The 17,327-nt window shown below is 39.7% G+C and overlaps 1 protein-coding gene and 1 long non-coding RNA gene across 3 annotated transcripts; one reads left to right on the top strand and one right to left on the bottom strand.

Annotated features, from left to right (window-relative positions):
• Positions 1-6: 6 nt before the first annotated feature.
• On the top strand, positions 7-16,710 carry LOC145723087 (uncharacterized). 2 transcript variants are annotated; one of them, XR_014147917.1, is made up of 3 exons: positions 7-4,184; positions 4,271-15,758; positions 15,987-16,710. It is a non-coding gene; the product is annotated as an uncharacterized LOC145723087 (long non-coding RNA). The 2 variants fall into 2 exon arrangements; XR_014147916.1 differs by having other exon boundaries at positions 7-1,776; positions 2,052-15,758; positions 15,987-16,707.
• CALHM4 (calcium homeostasis modulator family member 4) lies at positions 7,833-14,954 on the bottom strand. The gene is made up of 2 exons (XM_006734237.3): positions 14,358-14,954; positions 7,833-10,764 (listed from the first exon to the last, which is right to left on the bottom strand). The coding sequence occupies exons 1-2, from the start codon at positions 14,952-14,954 to the stop codon at positions 10,378-10,380; spliced, it is 984 nt and encodes a 327-aa protein (XP_006734300.2). The 3' UTR covers positions 7,833-10,377.
• Positions 16,711-17,327: the final 617 nt, after the last annotated feature.

Here is a 17,327-nt window from a genome sequence, read left to right as displayed (position 1 = left end):
GCCTGAGAAGCCACTCAGCGCGACATCCTCGCTCGATGGGTCTAGACTGAAAGCTGGCCATGCGTATCGAGGCGGGACGTTGTCGCTGCAGGCTGGACGAAGTGGCTGAGGGCCGGACGCGGGGCGCGTCCGCGAACTTCGTCGCTTCCGGCTTCCGGTTTGCGACCCTGTGGCCTCGGCGGAGCTGACCGACTCGCTGCTTCTGTCGGCTAATGGTGGGGTCCAGGTGATTTCTACGCTTGTCGAGTCTCCCAGTTCCTTGGCATCCCGGGGGAGTTGGGCGAGAGGCCGACCAGGGTAGACTCTAGTGGGCAGAGAAGCAGAAGCTCTGCCGGTGCGACAGGCGGGTCGGCCTAGCTGCTGAGTAGCCAGTTGCAGGGAATCGGGGAAGAAATTGACTGGAAGTCTAGAGATCTGGGTTCTAGATCCCTGGGCTTCCTTATTGATTTTGTAAAGTGAACGCGGCTGGACATAGTTTTAAGTGTGTGATTTATTTCTGTGAATTGATAAAGGGGGTGTAGATTGCGTTTAACAGCTTTGGTAAGCAATGTAAAAATAAGTATCAGTACTCCGGAAAATGTTCAGAATTTTTGATTTGGGAGAATAAAATTGAGGAGGTAATACTTAAAATATACGCATCTGTTGTCTCCAAGGTCATCGCAGCAGTTAAAATTTTCAGAGACCCATAATGGCACAAGTTAAGAAAATGGCTAAATGAGCATGGTACTTTTAAGAGAAGGCTATTAACGAGCTAGTTATATTTTATGTTTATAGTAAAGGAACGTGGATATGTTAAGTCAAAAAGGAATATGGGGAAATGTAAGAAAATACTCCCAACATATTAAAAGATATTTCACGTTCTTTTGTGTTTTCCTTCGTTTTCTGTATTAAAGCTGATTTCACTTGTGTAGTGGGGTAACACTTTTTAAATAAGTTCCCCAATGATAAAGGCTCTGAAGTTTTCTTTTAATTTTTTTAAAGGCTATTCAATGGAGGAATGATACCTTTTTTTTTTTTTAAGGTTTTATTTATTTATTTGACAGAGACAGCGAGAGCAGGAACACGAGCAGGGGGAGTGGGAGAGAGAGAAGCAGGCTTCCCGCAGAGCAGGGAGCCCAATGCAGGGCTCGATGTGGGGCTCGATCCCAGGACCCTGGAATCATGACCTGAGCCACCCAGGTGCCCCTGAAGTTTTCTCTTGTTCAAATGATGATGTACTATGGACCAGAAAGCATCTTGATCTTCTATTGGGAAGTACTACTTATAGCAGAGGAATAGTTAAAACAAACGTATTCAGGTACACTTTGGTACTGATTCTGGGTCTTAAGGGTTGGTTTGGGTCATTCTTTTATTAAACTTTGAGGGAAAAATTGGGAACTCTGCTGACAGAGGTGAAAATCAAATAAAATACATGAAGTAACTTTGCAAATATAAGGTGCTTATTTTTCTGGATATCCTGAGTTCACAGAAAGCAATGATTTGTTGGGGGGACGAGCTGGACAGAAGAGTCAGTGCGAAGGTCCTAAGGTGAGAGTCCACTTGGTATTTTGGAAGCCAGTATGGCTAATGCACAGTGAACTGGGGGATGAGAAGGAATTTCCAGATCCTGTAGGATCAGGATTTGATGTGGGTTGTAAGAAAGAGAAGTCAAAAATGGTTTTTGGCTAGAACAATAGGAAAGATGAAGTTCTAGTAACCAAAATGACAGGTAATGAAGACGGAATGAGTTTGGCACAGAAGTTGATAACACCTTTAAATAATGGATCAAAGAAGAAGGTAAAATTTTTAAACTTTTCCTAACTAATAATAAAAACAACCTATCAAAATAGATGAGATGCAGCAAAACAACAAATTTAAGGTTTATATTTAGAAAAAGATTAATGTTGGTTGCAAATTTTAATTTAATAAATGAAGTACTCCTTTATTTGTTTTACTATTAACAGAATTTTTGGTAAAATAACCTTTTCAAGCCTGTTACATATATTTACTATAAAGCCTTCATATTTCAGAATGCTCATGTGGTGGTTTTGTTCTGTTTCTTAATACTGCAGATACCTCCCTAAGAGAGTTCCAGTGCTAATGTAATCAAGAGAACACCCCCACATCTTCGTCACGTCTACAGGGACATCATTAAGAATTTTTTGGTTGATCTCTAATTTCATTTTGACAATAACAAAGACACTTCACAGACACAGGAAGGCCCTTTACTCCCTTTCTGAAAGGGGGGAATTGTTATGAGGCAAATTGGCTTTATTTTAGTGTTTTGTTTTTAATTTATAAAGATGTTAGAGGACCGGAGTGTTTCAAGCTCTGCAGGTAGGCAAATGGTGTAGGGAGAACATCACAGGATCTGAGGCCAGATGTGAGAAGCCCAGCTTTAGCTATTTATAAGCTAAATAAGCTTATAAGATCATTCAGAGAACATGAAATAATGTATATAAAAGCACATTGCAAATTCAAAAGTAGGATATTAGTGTTATTCATAATTTTGAATGTATATAATATCTTCTGAAGCACTTCTGCTCTCTGTTACTGTTCTCCGTTCATCTTCATTACTAAAGAATAATGTCGCTAAGATATTTGTCTTACTCGTTTGTTTTCGTCTAAGTTTCTTTGCAAGTAATGCAAACTCCCAGTTGCTATTTCCTAATATCAGGTTTTAAAAACTGTTTTGGTGTTTATTTTTACTTGTCTGTGCCTATGAATTTTCTAAGCAATCTCACTACTCTCAGATGCACAGAATTTCAGATTCCCTATTTAAAGGTTAATCTTAATTCTCTTAGTTCATGTGGCTAATGTTTCATTTAATCAGGTGTCCCAAAACTCATCGCTAGTCACAAATACAAATAGCCATATGAAATTCTAATTTTGTATACTCTGAAGAGTTCCCTTGAAGGGTAGTGATCTCAGTATCACTTCTAGCCTAACTGACCTCCCTGCTTCCGCCCTCATTTACAATCTGCTCTGACTCAACATAGCAGTCAGAGTGATTCTGCTACAAGATGAATCAGGTCATGCCACTCCACTCATAACCAACCGCCCCCCTCAAATTAAAGGCCCATCTGGCTCCCCAACCCTCACCTGCACATCTTGTTACTTCTCTGACCTTATCTCCTACTGCTCTGCCACCTATTCTCTGCTCCTGTCACAATAACACAGTTCCTCCAACATGCGATGCAGGTACTCTTCCTGAAGTCTTTGCGCTTGCTTTCCCTCTACTTGGCATGCTTTTCCTCCCATACCTACATGGCTCACTCACTCACCTCCTTCAAGTCTTTCCTCAAATGTAACTTTCTCAATGAGGCTACCCCGATTACCCTGCTTAAAATTACAACTACTCTTCTCAGTATGCCCTATCCTCTTTACCTAATTTTATTTTTCTCATGGCATGTTAAAATTGTACTAGAGTTATTTATTAATATTACTCTCCCCCCTTCTCTCTCTCTCTCTCACACACACACACACGCACACACACCTTTGCTTTGGATTTGAAAGGTACTAGATAGAGAAGGAGGAGAGAAAATAAAGGAGCAGAAATACAGAGGAAGATAGGGCTAGTGAAATACAATATAAATTACTTAAAATGTAGAAGGAAAATGAACTTGAGAGTTAAATAACACTTAAGTCAAATCATTTTTTGGCTTCTTGTGAGAAAATATAGTGAAGCGTTGAGTCAGGGATGCCCCTAATGGTGTGTAGCTTCCTGGGCAAACATGTTTTGTGGGGTGCCTGTCTATATAAGCAATTTTATTAAAAGATGTATTTTAAAAATTCATGGGCCAAGTAAGATATGATGATTTACTGATGAAGATTTAAAATAGAGACACGTATGCATTTGTTTATTTAATCAGTGAGCATGAAGATTCTCTGTAGTGTCCATGCACCATCTCTTCATGTTCTTTATCATTAAATGCACTGTTCCTGTCTAGCTGCCTGTCTCCCACCATGGAAAAAAAAAAAGTAGCAGTGCTGTTACTACTCAGAATGCCATGACTCTTTGTAACTTCTACTGAAACAATACAGTTCTTGCTTCTGCTGTATCCTAATGCCATTAAGGTAATGTTGGTCATATCATTTTCATTAAGTTCCATCATCCATCATGGGCTCCCGAATCCTGGCTTCCAGTGATTTTCTCAAAGAATGTGCTCTCTTGTTGATGTCCACAAATGCAAGTCTTAACCAAAGTATGCCGGAAAATGTGAGTGATCATTTGTTTTCTAGTCACGCTAAACTTACTACATACCGTCCAACCATGTTTTGATTTCTTCAGGCCAGGATCACCGCATCCCTAAAATGGGATCTCTTTCAGTGTCAGCGGCACCCTACCTTCCAGGTGGGTGAATCCAGTCCAGCAGTTGCATTCGCCAGAGAGGAATGCGCTTGACTGGTCCGGGAGAGCGCGAAGTCACCATGTGATCAGGGGCTGGGGAGGACAGGGATCTGAAGGGCCAGTTGTAAGCCACAGAGGACTTGACGCGGCACCCCAGTGGTCTACCTGATCGGAGATAGTGCGCTGGTGCCCACCCTGGGTGCCAGAGGTGCAGCACACTGAGGGACCCGCCACCACCCCACTTTGGGTGCTGTAGACATTAGTGGGGGAATACCCCGGGCTCGCCACGCTCCAGGAAGGAAAGACCTGGGTCCATGCGGTGAGGTCCGGCTCCGAGAGCCCCACGCGAGTGGGTTCCAGAAAATTTCCGAGAAGGAGCTCAAAGTGCCCGGCACCCTGATGGCAGGTAGTAGTGAACTGCATACCGAATTTTACTATTCTCGCTCTGCCACTTGGATGGTTTTGTCTTTCGCTTTATCATCTGCACAAAATACAGACCTTTCTCTGGTCTGATAGGACCTCATAGGATCTATAAAATCATTATTGGAGTAAAGATGCTTATTTTGTAGGCAGCTTTCTCAAAGTCAAGCTACCTCAAAGTGAAAGAATGGTAAGCATAAACTAATAAGCTGATTTTTCTTGATCTATAAGATTTATATAATCAAAAAGCACTACATAGGTCCAAATTAGCTTTATTTTTTCCCTTTTAGCATTTGTTTTCTCATATTTCCAATGCTGGTTATGTCCACGTTATGAAACAATTTACAGTATATAGTTCTGTTGATGTCACTCGGTAGCAACTAGAGAAGAAAAATATGTTGAAATGGTTTTTATTTGTAGTTTAGACTGAAACATCTATCAATACCTAAAAAATACATATCCAGCTGTTCTTTCTGTACTTTAGAATACCTTCAATTAGAACGCATTATATTATATATATTTATAAAATACTCTATTATAGATTATTTACTAAGAGCACGTTTTGCCTAGGGCAGAGCATCAGTGCATATAGAATCATAGGATGCTAGTGCTAGAAATTACCTTGAAGAGGTCCTAACCCAGGACATGTCATTCATGACCAGCTTGTGGGTTCATAAATTTCCTGAAATGTGTTGGTTTGTATATTAGTTTCATACTGCCCCTGAAACAAATAACCACAAGCTTAGTGACTTTACACAGTGCAAATTTATTATAGTTTGGTAACTATAAGAACAGTATATATTTCTGACTGTTCTGACGCCAGTTACACAGGTCTCACTAGGCTAAAGTCAAGGTATTATCAGGGCTGTGTTCCTTCCGGAGGCTGTAGGGGAAAAATCCATTTACTTGTGTTTTGCAACCTCTAGAGGCTGTCTGCCTTCCCTTGGCTTATGACAAAGCCACCAGTGGCTAATTTCTCAGGTGTCACTCTGATGCTCCTTGACACTCCTTTTGGGTTCCCACTTTGCCTTCTCTCTGACTGTGATTCTTCCTATGCCCCTCTTATAAGGAACCTTATGATTACATTGCCCCCCCCAGGATAATCTGGGATAATATCCCCATTTCAAAATCCTTACTCTGATCACATCTGCAATGTCTCTTTTGCTATGTAAAGCATAGAGTAAGGTCTACAAATTCCAGGATTACAACATCAACATCTTTGGGGAGGCCCCTATTTTAGTCTACCACAGTGTGTAAACTCTGAGGCATATGAGCATATCTCCGTGTGCATGCAGTTTTTCTAGGTATTTCTTCAAAATAGCTCTCCCCATAATGGCTTTTCAGAGAGATCTGTGACTTCAAAGAGATCTGTGACTTGATATAGTTTAATCACTTCCACAATTTGGCACCTTCTCCTATCTCATGAAAGGGAACATTAAAGTCCCAGAGAGATTGACTTATACAAAACCATATGGATGATGAGAGATGTTTCCCTGACCCCCATTTTTGACCCTTCATAACTATCGCCTACTGAAAACGAATCGGCAGATTATAGCAGTGTCCTGCCTATTCCCGGCATAGAAAGAATCCCTGAGCCTCCTGGGAAGCTTGCAGTGAGTCTGCGGCTAACAGAATCAGTGCCACTGGCTGTAGGGCAGCTCAGATCCAGAGTGATGCCCCAGTGAGAGCGCACATCTCACTTTCTTAAGCACAGTGCCCTGAAGCTGAGCCCTTCTATCTGCAGGGACAGTGGGGGTGGAAAGAGAGGGACTAGGATGTGATAGAGCACCTGGTTGTCGGAGCTCAGGGTGTTTTAGTTATTCAGTGTCAGACGGAGGAGGAGAATCCTCCTGACACCTGCAAGGCCTTGGAAGGTTGATAAGCTGTCCGCTATTGCTATATTCCAGCACAGTGCTATTGAGTGCAGGATCAGAAGTCACACTACTCGGGCCAGATTCGGGCTCTATCACTACAATCTGTGTCCTATGGCAAATTGCTGGACTTCTCTGTATCTCAGTTGCTTCATCAGTAAAATGGGGGAACTTATTTTATTGAGGTAAGATAGGTTTGGATTCTAATTATGAATGGTTCCAGGGTTCACCAAACATTTCATATGTGTAGAACTTTACATACACAAAATTGCTTCACATTCTCTCTGTTATTTATGCCATTTCAGCAAGTCCTATCAGAATATATGATTCTGTTTACCAGTTTGTTGCAAAGAGTAAATGGGATAAATTTGTTTAAAGTAGCTGGCACATACTATTTTTACTATTAACCACTACTACAGATGGGTGCAGATACTTATTTTGGCCACTGGGAGACAGCAGAGGAAACAACACTTGAAATCCATTTCTGTCAAAGGTTCTGGTGTACTGAGATTGAAGAAGTTTAATTGTACCTGGTGGTTAGTTCAGAAAAATAATTCAGTTCAGGAATGATATAGTTTGCCTTTCTGGAAACACCATTCATTGCTCTTTGGTCCACTAGTCCCATTTATAGATGTGCGCCCCACAGGTAAAGGGGCTCGTTGTGTAGCTATGGAGCTGAGGACAGCCTGCCGTTATCTGTTCTTTAGTGACCAGGGCTAAATTTTGGTAGATTTATTTAGAAGCTAACATTATAATGCTACACTTAATATTTTGAGGTAGCAAATAACTACCTAGTCTTGCATTTGGAAGACCTTTGGTTGACTGTGATATTTCAAAGTTTTAAGGTTAATGTGATTTTCATTTTTGCTAAACAAAATGCAAAAAGCACTTTGGAAATTCACCTTGTTGTTTCTTATTACAATCCTGCATTTGAATTTTTTTAATGGAATTGGAGATTGAGAACAGAGAAAGGAGACAAAGAAGATAAATGTAAGTATGATTCTGCGATTCAGCTTTTGGAAACATAAAGAAAGCTGAGTAAAACACATCTAAACGTTGAGATTGTATTTGTCTTCTAGAAAGGAGGCAGCTTAGATTGTGGTGGAGGGATGGGGGAGCTGACAAAGTCGAAGTAAAGAAACGAGCAAGTCTATATATATGTCAAGCCACAGCATTTGATGTAGTAGCCAAAAGCATTTGGTAACAAAATATAAGGTAGTATTAACATATCATTTATTTTAATTATGTGTCTTAAAATTACATAAATCCATTAGCATAAAGGGGGGAAGTACAGTATTCCTGATGGAAAAGTCTTGTCTAACTGGCTGTGGAACAAAATATTCTGGGCAAACACACGTACACACAAACACACATACACACACAGACACACAAATGGGAATTTGATTTATTTAATTGGAAATGGATAGTATACAGTGAAATATCAGGGATGTGAACTACCCTTCAAATGTTCACACAGTTGCTATAAAGCCCTTTGAAGCTATGTAGAGAAGACAAAGAACACTTTAATCCTTTGCTAGAAAGCTCTAGTGGAAGATCATGATTATGTGATTTAGAATATAAACTGTGTATGTCATACTCTGAAGGAGTTTGATGTAGAAAGGGCTTCCAGAATCTAGTAAAAAGAAAGTTTTCTGGTGTTAGTGTATATAAACAACTATTATCTTCTTTCTGATGATGTAATGCTTTAAGTTTATATACTCTCTGATCCTTCTGTTAACTGAAAATCTTATTGGAGAGTATTTACTGTGGTATAATCCCCAAAAACTAATAAAATAATTCTGAGCATGGTGTAAAGTGTTGATTAAACTATTCTGTCCCAATACAGTGGAGTTTCAAAAATTCCCAGATAAACAGAGTGATAGAATTTTAGTGCTGGAGGAGACTGTGGAAAACAAAGTGGACATAACCTTCCATATTTACATAGCTCATTTACATCAGAACCAAATGAGGACCCTAGTTACCTTCCACAACTTGTTTTTTTTTTAAAGATCCCTCTTGTAATATGTCAGTCTTGTGTATGGATACAGGTGACAAAATGGAATAGCTTTCCTTGGCCACTTAAAAAAGTTCAGTACATTAACATTCTTTTGAAAGTGGAATGCCAGCAAATGTCTTTAGAATAAGAATTGAACTCAGTGATCTTTTCCTTCTAATGGAGACAACCTGGGCCTACTACTATTCCAGAAAATTGTATACATATAGACCTGTATACATTTGAACATGAACATCAAAATCTTATCAGATTTAAAGGGAACCTCAAGAATACATTTGCTTCAGTTCCTTGCCCTACAACAGGTAAGGTATCATTATCTACATCTTACAGATGAAACAGTTGAGTCTCAGAGAGACTAACTGACCTACCCACTAAGTAATGGCGAGGGAGAGACAGGTCTCCTGTTGGAGCAAAGTACTACACTATGCATCTCTTACAGATTTTTTTTTAATGATCTTCAATTCATTTTCTATTTGTTTCCATTAAGTTTGTGGAACCCATAATTTCACACAGAATAGACTCTTTCTTCACAATTGTGTAAAAGTAGATTAGTAAGTAATTGACTGCATTTTAGTTACTCAAGTTCTCTGGTCTCCTTGAAAGTGAATCTTGAAGGTCAGCATGACGATTGGCAGTTGGTCCATTACCCAGGAAGCAGCCATGGTTTTGGTTTAAAAAATAAGCAAAATCCCTCATTTTGCTGATTTGGGCCAATGAACCAGTTGCTTAAGTGAATGTGACATCAGGCACAAGACACTACATATATCAGAAATAATCAGATAAATTAGAAAACTCAAATATTAGAGGTGTAAAGTCACAGAGAAGAGTCCGGCAGGTCTCCCCTTTTGGAGGTTTAGGTAATGGGTATACAAATGCAGATGTCAGTCTTCGTTCCCCCAATGGATTTTGAGTGCAAGGGTGCAAACTGATCATGAAAAGGCACAGTGTCTCTGTAGTAGAGCACAGAAGGGAAGCTTTCTAGGATAAACTTTATACGTTGTGGCTATAAAAATGCTCCTAGTGTGGAGGGGCTACAAATAACATTTATGGTACTAATGATGGTAGAATAATGCATCATCCCCTGGTTATGGCAGAATGACTCAAGACCTTGCATGGGCTTCTCCCTTACACGTTAACCAGTTTAGAAAGGGCTTTTTATTTTAGTCCCCGAAAGGTCAGATATTTAAGATCAAAAGAAGGGACAGAAGCAAGTGAAAAGTTCCCGGATATTATAAAGAGGTAGAAATAAAGAAAACCAGGAATTAGAGACGGGGGAATAGTGATGGGAGACATGGAACACAAAGAAAGGGAGAGAGTAATGTGTGTTGGCACGTATTTTAGGAAAGGCACTGTGCTGAGCACTTTGCTTATATTATCACCTTTAATCCTCACAACAGCTCTATGAAGTAACCATTATGTGCAGATAACAAGATAGCACTCAAAAATATTAGTTTTCACACAGATAACTGAGTAGCAGAACCAAGATTCCCATTCTGATAGGACTTCAAAGTCCATATTGTTTTAATTAAACCAATATAGGCATTACCTGACCACCAAGGAAATTTCAAAAACAGAGATTGGCACAATGATCAGATAAACCGCTTTTGGAAATGGCATCTTGAACGGACTTGTTTAAACAAATATCAGAAGAGACAGAAAAAGGTGAAGAGATTACATTGAAACTCCATCATCATAAAAATAAAGTATCTGTTAGGCAACCTGAACTGTGAGAGCTACTACAATCAAGGTTTTAATTCAATACCTTCGGATTTGCTTTCCTCATTATTCTCACCCACCCTGTCTCTAAGGAAGCTATAGTGACCTTGCAAGTCCTCACCCATGCAGAGAAGATTGGGTGCTGAAATATCTCTCCAGTCCTGACACGAAGGAATACGGATGTGTCTGACATCTTCCTTTCCAGGAATGAAGCCAAAGAGTTTCTTTATGCGCTGCATGATGAGGAGCCGTGAATGCTGCTCGGCAGCTTGTTCAAAGAGCTCCCTCTCGTTGTGGAGGTGGTTGGTCCAGTAGCACTGCTGCAGAGAGGTGAGGGGAGAGCAGCACCTCGCCACGCAGCGGGAGACCAGGGCAGCGATGGTTGCCAAGGTGATCAAAATCCAGCCCAGCATCTTGACAAAATTATTTAAAAGAAAAGCAGAAAACATCAATATAGTGAATATCAAAGGAACAGACACAGTAAGAGGGATTCCTATGAAACTGAGAAGTAAACTGGAAAAAAAAAAGTAAACTGTGGGTAAGAAATTTGTTTCTCTGGGGAGACTGGGTGGTTCAGTTCGTTAAGCGTCTGCCTTTGGCTCAGGTCATGATCCCGGGGTCCTGGGATCAAGCCCCACGCTGGGCTCTCTCCTCAGCAGGGAGCCTGCGTCTCCTCCCTCTGCCTGCAGCTTCCCCTGCTTGTCCTCTCTCTCTATATCAAATAAATAAATAAAATCTTTTAAAAAAAGAAATGTGTTTTTCTAGTCTTCGAAATAATAGCAAGGTGCTGATCACTTGATATGGATATAGGCATGATGGAGAGAATAAGCCCAACCATTTCAATTTGGTTTGGGGGCTACAAAGGATATTAACCAGTTAACTTGGAATGGATTCCAAGTACTGTCCTTGAAGTGGCAGATGCTACAACCCACCAGTTACTCTTGTGTAGGGTACCTAAACTATATTCTTTGGTTTTAGCTCAACTTTCCTCCCCAACCATTAGGTACAGGTCAAGTATCTTTTGGGTGCTTAATAACTATTTGATAATCATGGTGATGAAAATGATGATGTGATAGATAATGGTAGCTTCTTAAGTGCCTTCTTAATAATGTGCTAACAGATATTCATTGATATTTCTTTCTGAGTTGCTTTCCTTTTATTTTTTGTGACCAAAGAAGACCCTTATGTCCCTAAATGGAAAGCACCTTATTATTTTCCTTTTCATTTCCCTCTTCCCTCAAATAGTTATTTGCTACCAGTTTTAGGATTCATTTTTGAAATATGCTTTGAAAGGGAAATTAGCTATATTTTACTTGCGATTATTTAGTTCCCTCTTTAAAAGACTGACATAAATGACTGTTTTCTAGTCTTAGAACTATTCTTCTTTTAAATATTCTTTTTTCAATAGTGAGTGATTATTATGTAAAGTGAGAGAGGCAACTTCCACACATATAAGGAAACCAGCCGTCAGCAGCCACAGTCTGGGAGGTGAAGGTCTCTCCCACAGCTTGTGATTCACCAGCAGGCCTGGAATTACCGGTGTGAGCACAACAGGACAGATGCACTCAGTGGAGGCTGAAACCTACAAAGTGACACAGCAATTTAATTTAAGAGAGGCAAGCACAGTGGAGGAAAGGCCATCTGGGATGTCTATTAATTCATCAGCCATCATTTACTGAGTCCCCATTTGACCTCCTGCCATGTTCTATACATGGTGGTTGGTTATGGAGACTTAGATGGGAATAATTTAAGATACATTCACTCTTTCCACAGTCTTTAAGCCTAAAGAGGGAAACAAAATAGCAAGCCAAGAAATATGGTAAAATGTGATAGTTTTTTTATATCAGTAAGCACAACAGGAGAGAAACGAACTCACTTAAGAAAGAGGCATATCAGGGAGTACTTCCCAGAGGAGATGATCTTCAGTTAAATATTAAGGAGTAGTTCGCCAGATGCAAGAAACTGAGGAGAGTTCCGATAAGAGAAGAAGAAAAGAGCATGAAGATTTGGGAGGACCTCAAGAAGCTTGTACTCACAGGGCCATAGGAGTCATGTAGAAAAGTGGTCAGGAGCCGGACACTGAAGGACCTTGTAAGCCGTGAGAAGAATTTGGATTTGGGATTGGGCTGGTAGAAAATCATCAAAGAACTTTATATGGGAATGGCGGGGGGAGGGTGCTCATCATTCAGTTTGCATTTAGAAAGATAATTTTGGCATGGCTGTGGAAGGTTGATTGAAATTGGATAAAACTAATGTCAGGAAGCTATTTTAGAATGAGGTATGGGCGGAGAAAGGGTTTGAACTTAATATGATCTTGTGGACAACTCAGAAAAATCAAACAGAAAGACAGTGTATATTCCTCAAATGAGATTGAAGTTCAAGGTGGTTGTGAAAGGCGACCTGGTGAAATGGAAAGAGTATGACTTTTGAATATCTCAATCAGCCATTTATTACCTCTGTGAACTTATAAGAGTTACATAAACTCTTTGAGCTTTGGTTTCCTCATCTGTAAAATGGGGTTGATTATACTTCTCTCCTAAAGAGTCTGAGGATTAGAATTAAATGTGAAATATTTATACAGTAAGTGATAAACATATTTTTTTAAGATTTTATTTATTTATTTGACAGAGACACAGTGAGAGAGGGAACACAAGCAGGGGGAGTGGGAGAGAGAGAAGCAGGCTTCCCGCTGAGCAGGGAGCCCAATGTGGTGCTCGATCCCAGGACCCTGGGATCATGACCTGAGCCGAAGGCAGACGCTTAACGACTGAGCCACCCAGGCGCCCCTGATAAACATCTTAATAAATATTAGTTTTGTGGTCGCTGATCCAAAAACATCCACTGGCTGATGGCACTCTGAACCATAAAACTGTCTTTTCACAGAAGTCTGTGTATGCATTAAATAAGACATTTTATTTTCACTTTAAGAAAATCTTACCAGTGTGTATATCATCTTAGGTTTTTTTGAGCAAGAACATTTGAAAGTTAAAATTGCCCCATTGATTATTTTTCACCTATCTTCACATAACTCCTCTGCCTGAGCTTTAGGGCTAGTGTAAAAGGTTGAGACAGAGCCTACCTTAATGGGATTTCTAACTTTGCTTAAATCGGGCCATATGCAACACTTGAGTATTCTGTGTGTTGATAGTAATTTTTTTTCCAACAAAGTAGCACTAGCACTTCTAAATTTTAAAAGCTAAAAAGTGATGGGTCAAAAAAAATGTGCATGCCTTTGCAATAAATAGTTTTTAAAATAATGTATTTTTATTGTATTGCAGTGGTTTGCAACTGTGCTTTTTACCCCAAATCCTTCGGAGAAAGTGATGAATGTCAATGACTCTTTCTGTATTGACAAAATGCACTTTTACACTTCTTAAATTTAACCTGGAAGTGCAGTAGATACAGGCCTTTTCCCTGCCTCATCTCACCCCCTCACATAAACTAGTCTAAGGATATTAAATTTAGAGCCATCCCTGGAATTTACTTTAATCATAATTAAGCTTCCTCTAATTTTAGATAAACTTTTAATACACAAGAATGAATATTTCAGAATATGCAAGATGGAATGAAGTAATACCCTATGTGGCAATAATAATTTTAATAACAATATCTAAAATTTATTGTTTTTAATATGGATTGTGGACATGATGCTGAGCTCTTTGATGTATTAGCTCATTTATTACTCACCCCAAACTTATGTGGTAGATCCTATTAATATCTCCATTTTATGGTGGAGAAAAGTGAAGCATGGATAAGTTCTATAACTTGCTCAAGGTTTTGCAGGTTAATACATGGCAAAGCAAGATTCAAACACAGGTCTGCTGACTCCGAAGCCCAACATCCTAACCGTATCTATATAGCCGCTCAGTGGAAATCACTCTGATGAATGGCATCAAGTTTGTGTTCTATATTCAGATAATATGAGAAGCAGTAGGAATGTGAAATGTTTCCAATGGCTGCCATTAAGATGGGATAGCATAGCAAGAAAAAAAAATCAGGAACTTACTTGTGACTGGTATCTGTGCAGAAGACCTACTTCATCTCTTACCAGGATCATGTCGGATGGAACCGATTTGCCACATGGAAACCCAGCTAGGACCTCTTTCCGTTTGCTGGCGCTGATGTTGTCAAACACTGGGTAATGGTCCACAGATGCGAATTCACTTGCCGCACATTCATAGTAGGTACCTGTCAGCAGGGTTACGGCCAGCCATGTTAATGGGGCAATGAGTGCCCTCCCGGTGATGCTGAAGAACCGAAGACAAGCGAGCTTGCGCTCCAGGGGGCTGATTCTCCGCTGTGGAGGGCCACAGCTGCAGCAGTATTCACTGCTCATGGTCCACATCTGGCTTCTCAGAGCATAGCCAGCAACCAGAAGGATCAAGGCTGGAATGACTAGAAAAGCAGACCCGTAGCAGAAATTTTTTCCAGCCTGACAGGGACATCTGAATGTGAAAGAAGAGCAAAGCTGTTGCCCACCAGTGGTCAAAGCAGCAATTAAAAAATTGATAAATGTTCCACTTCTCTGCAGGGAAGATATGATGTTGTTGAGAGTCGGGCTCATCATTGGGAAGCTCTGACACAAATGGCCCTTTCTGATCATTAGACTCCACCAGCTGTAACCATTTTATGGGACCTTACTGGTTTAACTGGCTGGGTCAAGCGATCCAACATCCTCATATGTTTAAAGGATTCTAGCATCTTTCCTTGTGTACTTTGTGAACGCTGAGCTAATAAATGCACTTCAGATTCCAGCTGGAAGAAGCTAGAGGAGAGATTCCTTTGAACTTGGTACGGGTGACAGGAGAAACAGCTGCCGCATATCTTCCCACTGAAAAGAGAATGGTCTGCTTGCAAAGCAAAACTGCTGTCATCTTTCCATGTGCTGCTTTGTGTGGCATGACACCAGCAAATAGAGCATTGGGAGCAAAACAGAGAACATTCTTAACCCTGTGCTAGACCAGGATTAGGTACATAAAATTATGATATAAGGCATAACAGAAATTATGAAATAATAGAGCAATCCAAACTTTAGGGCTGTCTGGAACATCCATAACCTAAGAGTTCTGCCAGAAGATCCCAAAAGCTTTCCCCAAAAGAAGAACAAGACTTGGGCACCCCCTAAAGCCAAATCACAACAAAAACATTCCAACTTTGCATAAAAATGCACTTGAATTGACAGAATGTGATATAATAACGTGTTGCTTTATAAGTTAAGTTGCAAATTTGTTTATATGCTATCTTTTTGTTACATGAAAATGTGATCCTTAGGTATTGGTAAAATTATATATCTATAAAAAGAAAATGATCAAATATGTAAGGTGTTTTCTATATTTAATCAGAAAATATTTATTATATGACTTCTATATAAAAGGGACTGGACTAACCTTGGTTGGGCTAATAAAAAGTGAATAAGATACAAATTTCTCGGGGCGCCTGGGTGGCTCAGTCGTTAAGCGTCTGCCTTCGGCTCGGGTCGTGATCCCAGTGTCCTGGGATCGAGCCCCACATCGGGCTCCCTGCTCCGTGGGGAAGCCTGCTTCTCCCCTCCTTCTCCCCCTGCTTGTGTTCCCTCTCTTGCTGTGTCTCTCTCTGTCAAATAAATAAATAAAATCTTTAAAAAAAAAAAAAAAAGCACATAAAGATACAAATTTCTCTTCTCAAACTCTCAACTGGGTGTGGTTAAATACATAATTAGTGAATTGAAACATAATGCTGAGAAATTCACCCAAAGTACAGTATAAGTATTACAGTATAAAATATTTTAAAAACTAATTCAAGGAAATAGAAGACAGATTAAGCAACTCCATAATAGGAGTTCCAGAAGGAAAAAAAAAAAAAGAAGGGATAGGCAGAGAAACAATATTTGAAGAGAAGTTACTGAGAATTTGGCAGAATCAAAGAAAGTTCTCACATCAGAAGAGTGTTAGATGTTCTGAGCAGTGTAAATAAAGATAAATCCACATATAAACACACCATAGTAAAACTGCAGAGTATGAAACATGAAGAAGAAATGTTATTAAAAGCTACCAGAAAGAAGAGACACATAAGCTACAAAAGAATGACCTTAGACGGAGGAGAGAGTTCTCATTAGCAACACTAGAGACCAGAGGCAATATCTTCAGAATGCTTAGTGCCAGATAGGATATCACTCAAGGCAGAACAAAGTAAAGATACATATGTTAATTTTAAAAAGAGATACATAAAGACTAGGGGAATTTACCACTCACAGGGTCTCATAAAGAGCATTATTAAAGGATATATTTCAACAAGGAGAAAAATGAACTCTAAGGAAAGATATAAGACAAAAAATAATAATGATACAAATATGATATTTTTAAGTTATTTTCTTATTAGCTGTAGAATTACTTTTTTACTTTAAGAGACAGAACTAAGGTAATACATGGTTATAATAAGATATTACTGTGCAAATGGCTAAAATTAAGAAGACTGACCATACCAAATATTGGTGAAGCTTGCAGAGTAACTGGAACTCTCTCTCTCTCTCTCTCTCTTTTTTTTTTTTTTTATTTTTTAAGATTTATTTGTTTATTTTAGGGCACCTAACTCAGTCGGTTAAGTGTCTGCCGTCGGTTCTGGTCATGATCTCAGAGTCCTGGGATGGAGCCTGCTTCTCCCTCTCCCTCCGCCCCCCTGCCTGCTTGTGTTCTCTCTGTTGCTCTCTCTCTCCCAAATAAATAAATAAAATCTTTTAAAAAAGATTTTATTTATTTGAGAGAGAGAGAGAGAGAGCGTGGCAGGGAGGGACGGAGGAAGGAGAGAGAAAATCTCAAGCAGACTCCATGCTGAGCATGGAGCCCAACTTGGGGCTTGATCTCAACACCCTGAGATCATGACCTGTGCCAAAAGCAAGAGTCAGATGCTTAACCAGCTGAGCCACCCAGGTGCTCCCAGAGTAGCTGGAACTCTTATACAATGATGGTTGGAATATAAAATGGAATAACCACTTTGGAAA

The sequence above is a fragment of the Leptonychotes weddellii genome, chromosome 8 (genome assembly GCF_054177405.1).
Source record: "Leptonychotes weddellii isolate Sample4059 chromosome 8, ASM5417740v2, whole genome shotgun sequence".
In the NCBI taxonomy this organism is placed as follows: Eukaryota; Metazoa; Chordata; class Mammalia; order Carnivora; family Phocidae; genus Leptonychotes; species Leptonychotes weddellii.
The sequence above is the reverse complement of the archived record's forward strand: the minus strand, read 5'-3'. Positions and strand labels throughout refer to the sequence as shown.

Bases quoted from the DNA above. Each gene is read 5' to 3' on its own strand.
- CALHM4 (XM_006734237.3), bottom strand. From the start codon at position 14,954: ATGATCAGAAAGGGCCATTTGTGTCAGAGCTTCCCAATGATGAGCCCG. The intron at 10,765-14,357 runs GTAAGTTCCTGA...AATTTTGTCAAG, and splicing joins TGCACAGATACCAGTCACAA to ATGCTGGGCTGGATTTTGAT.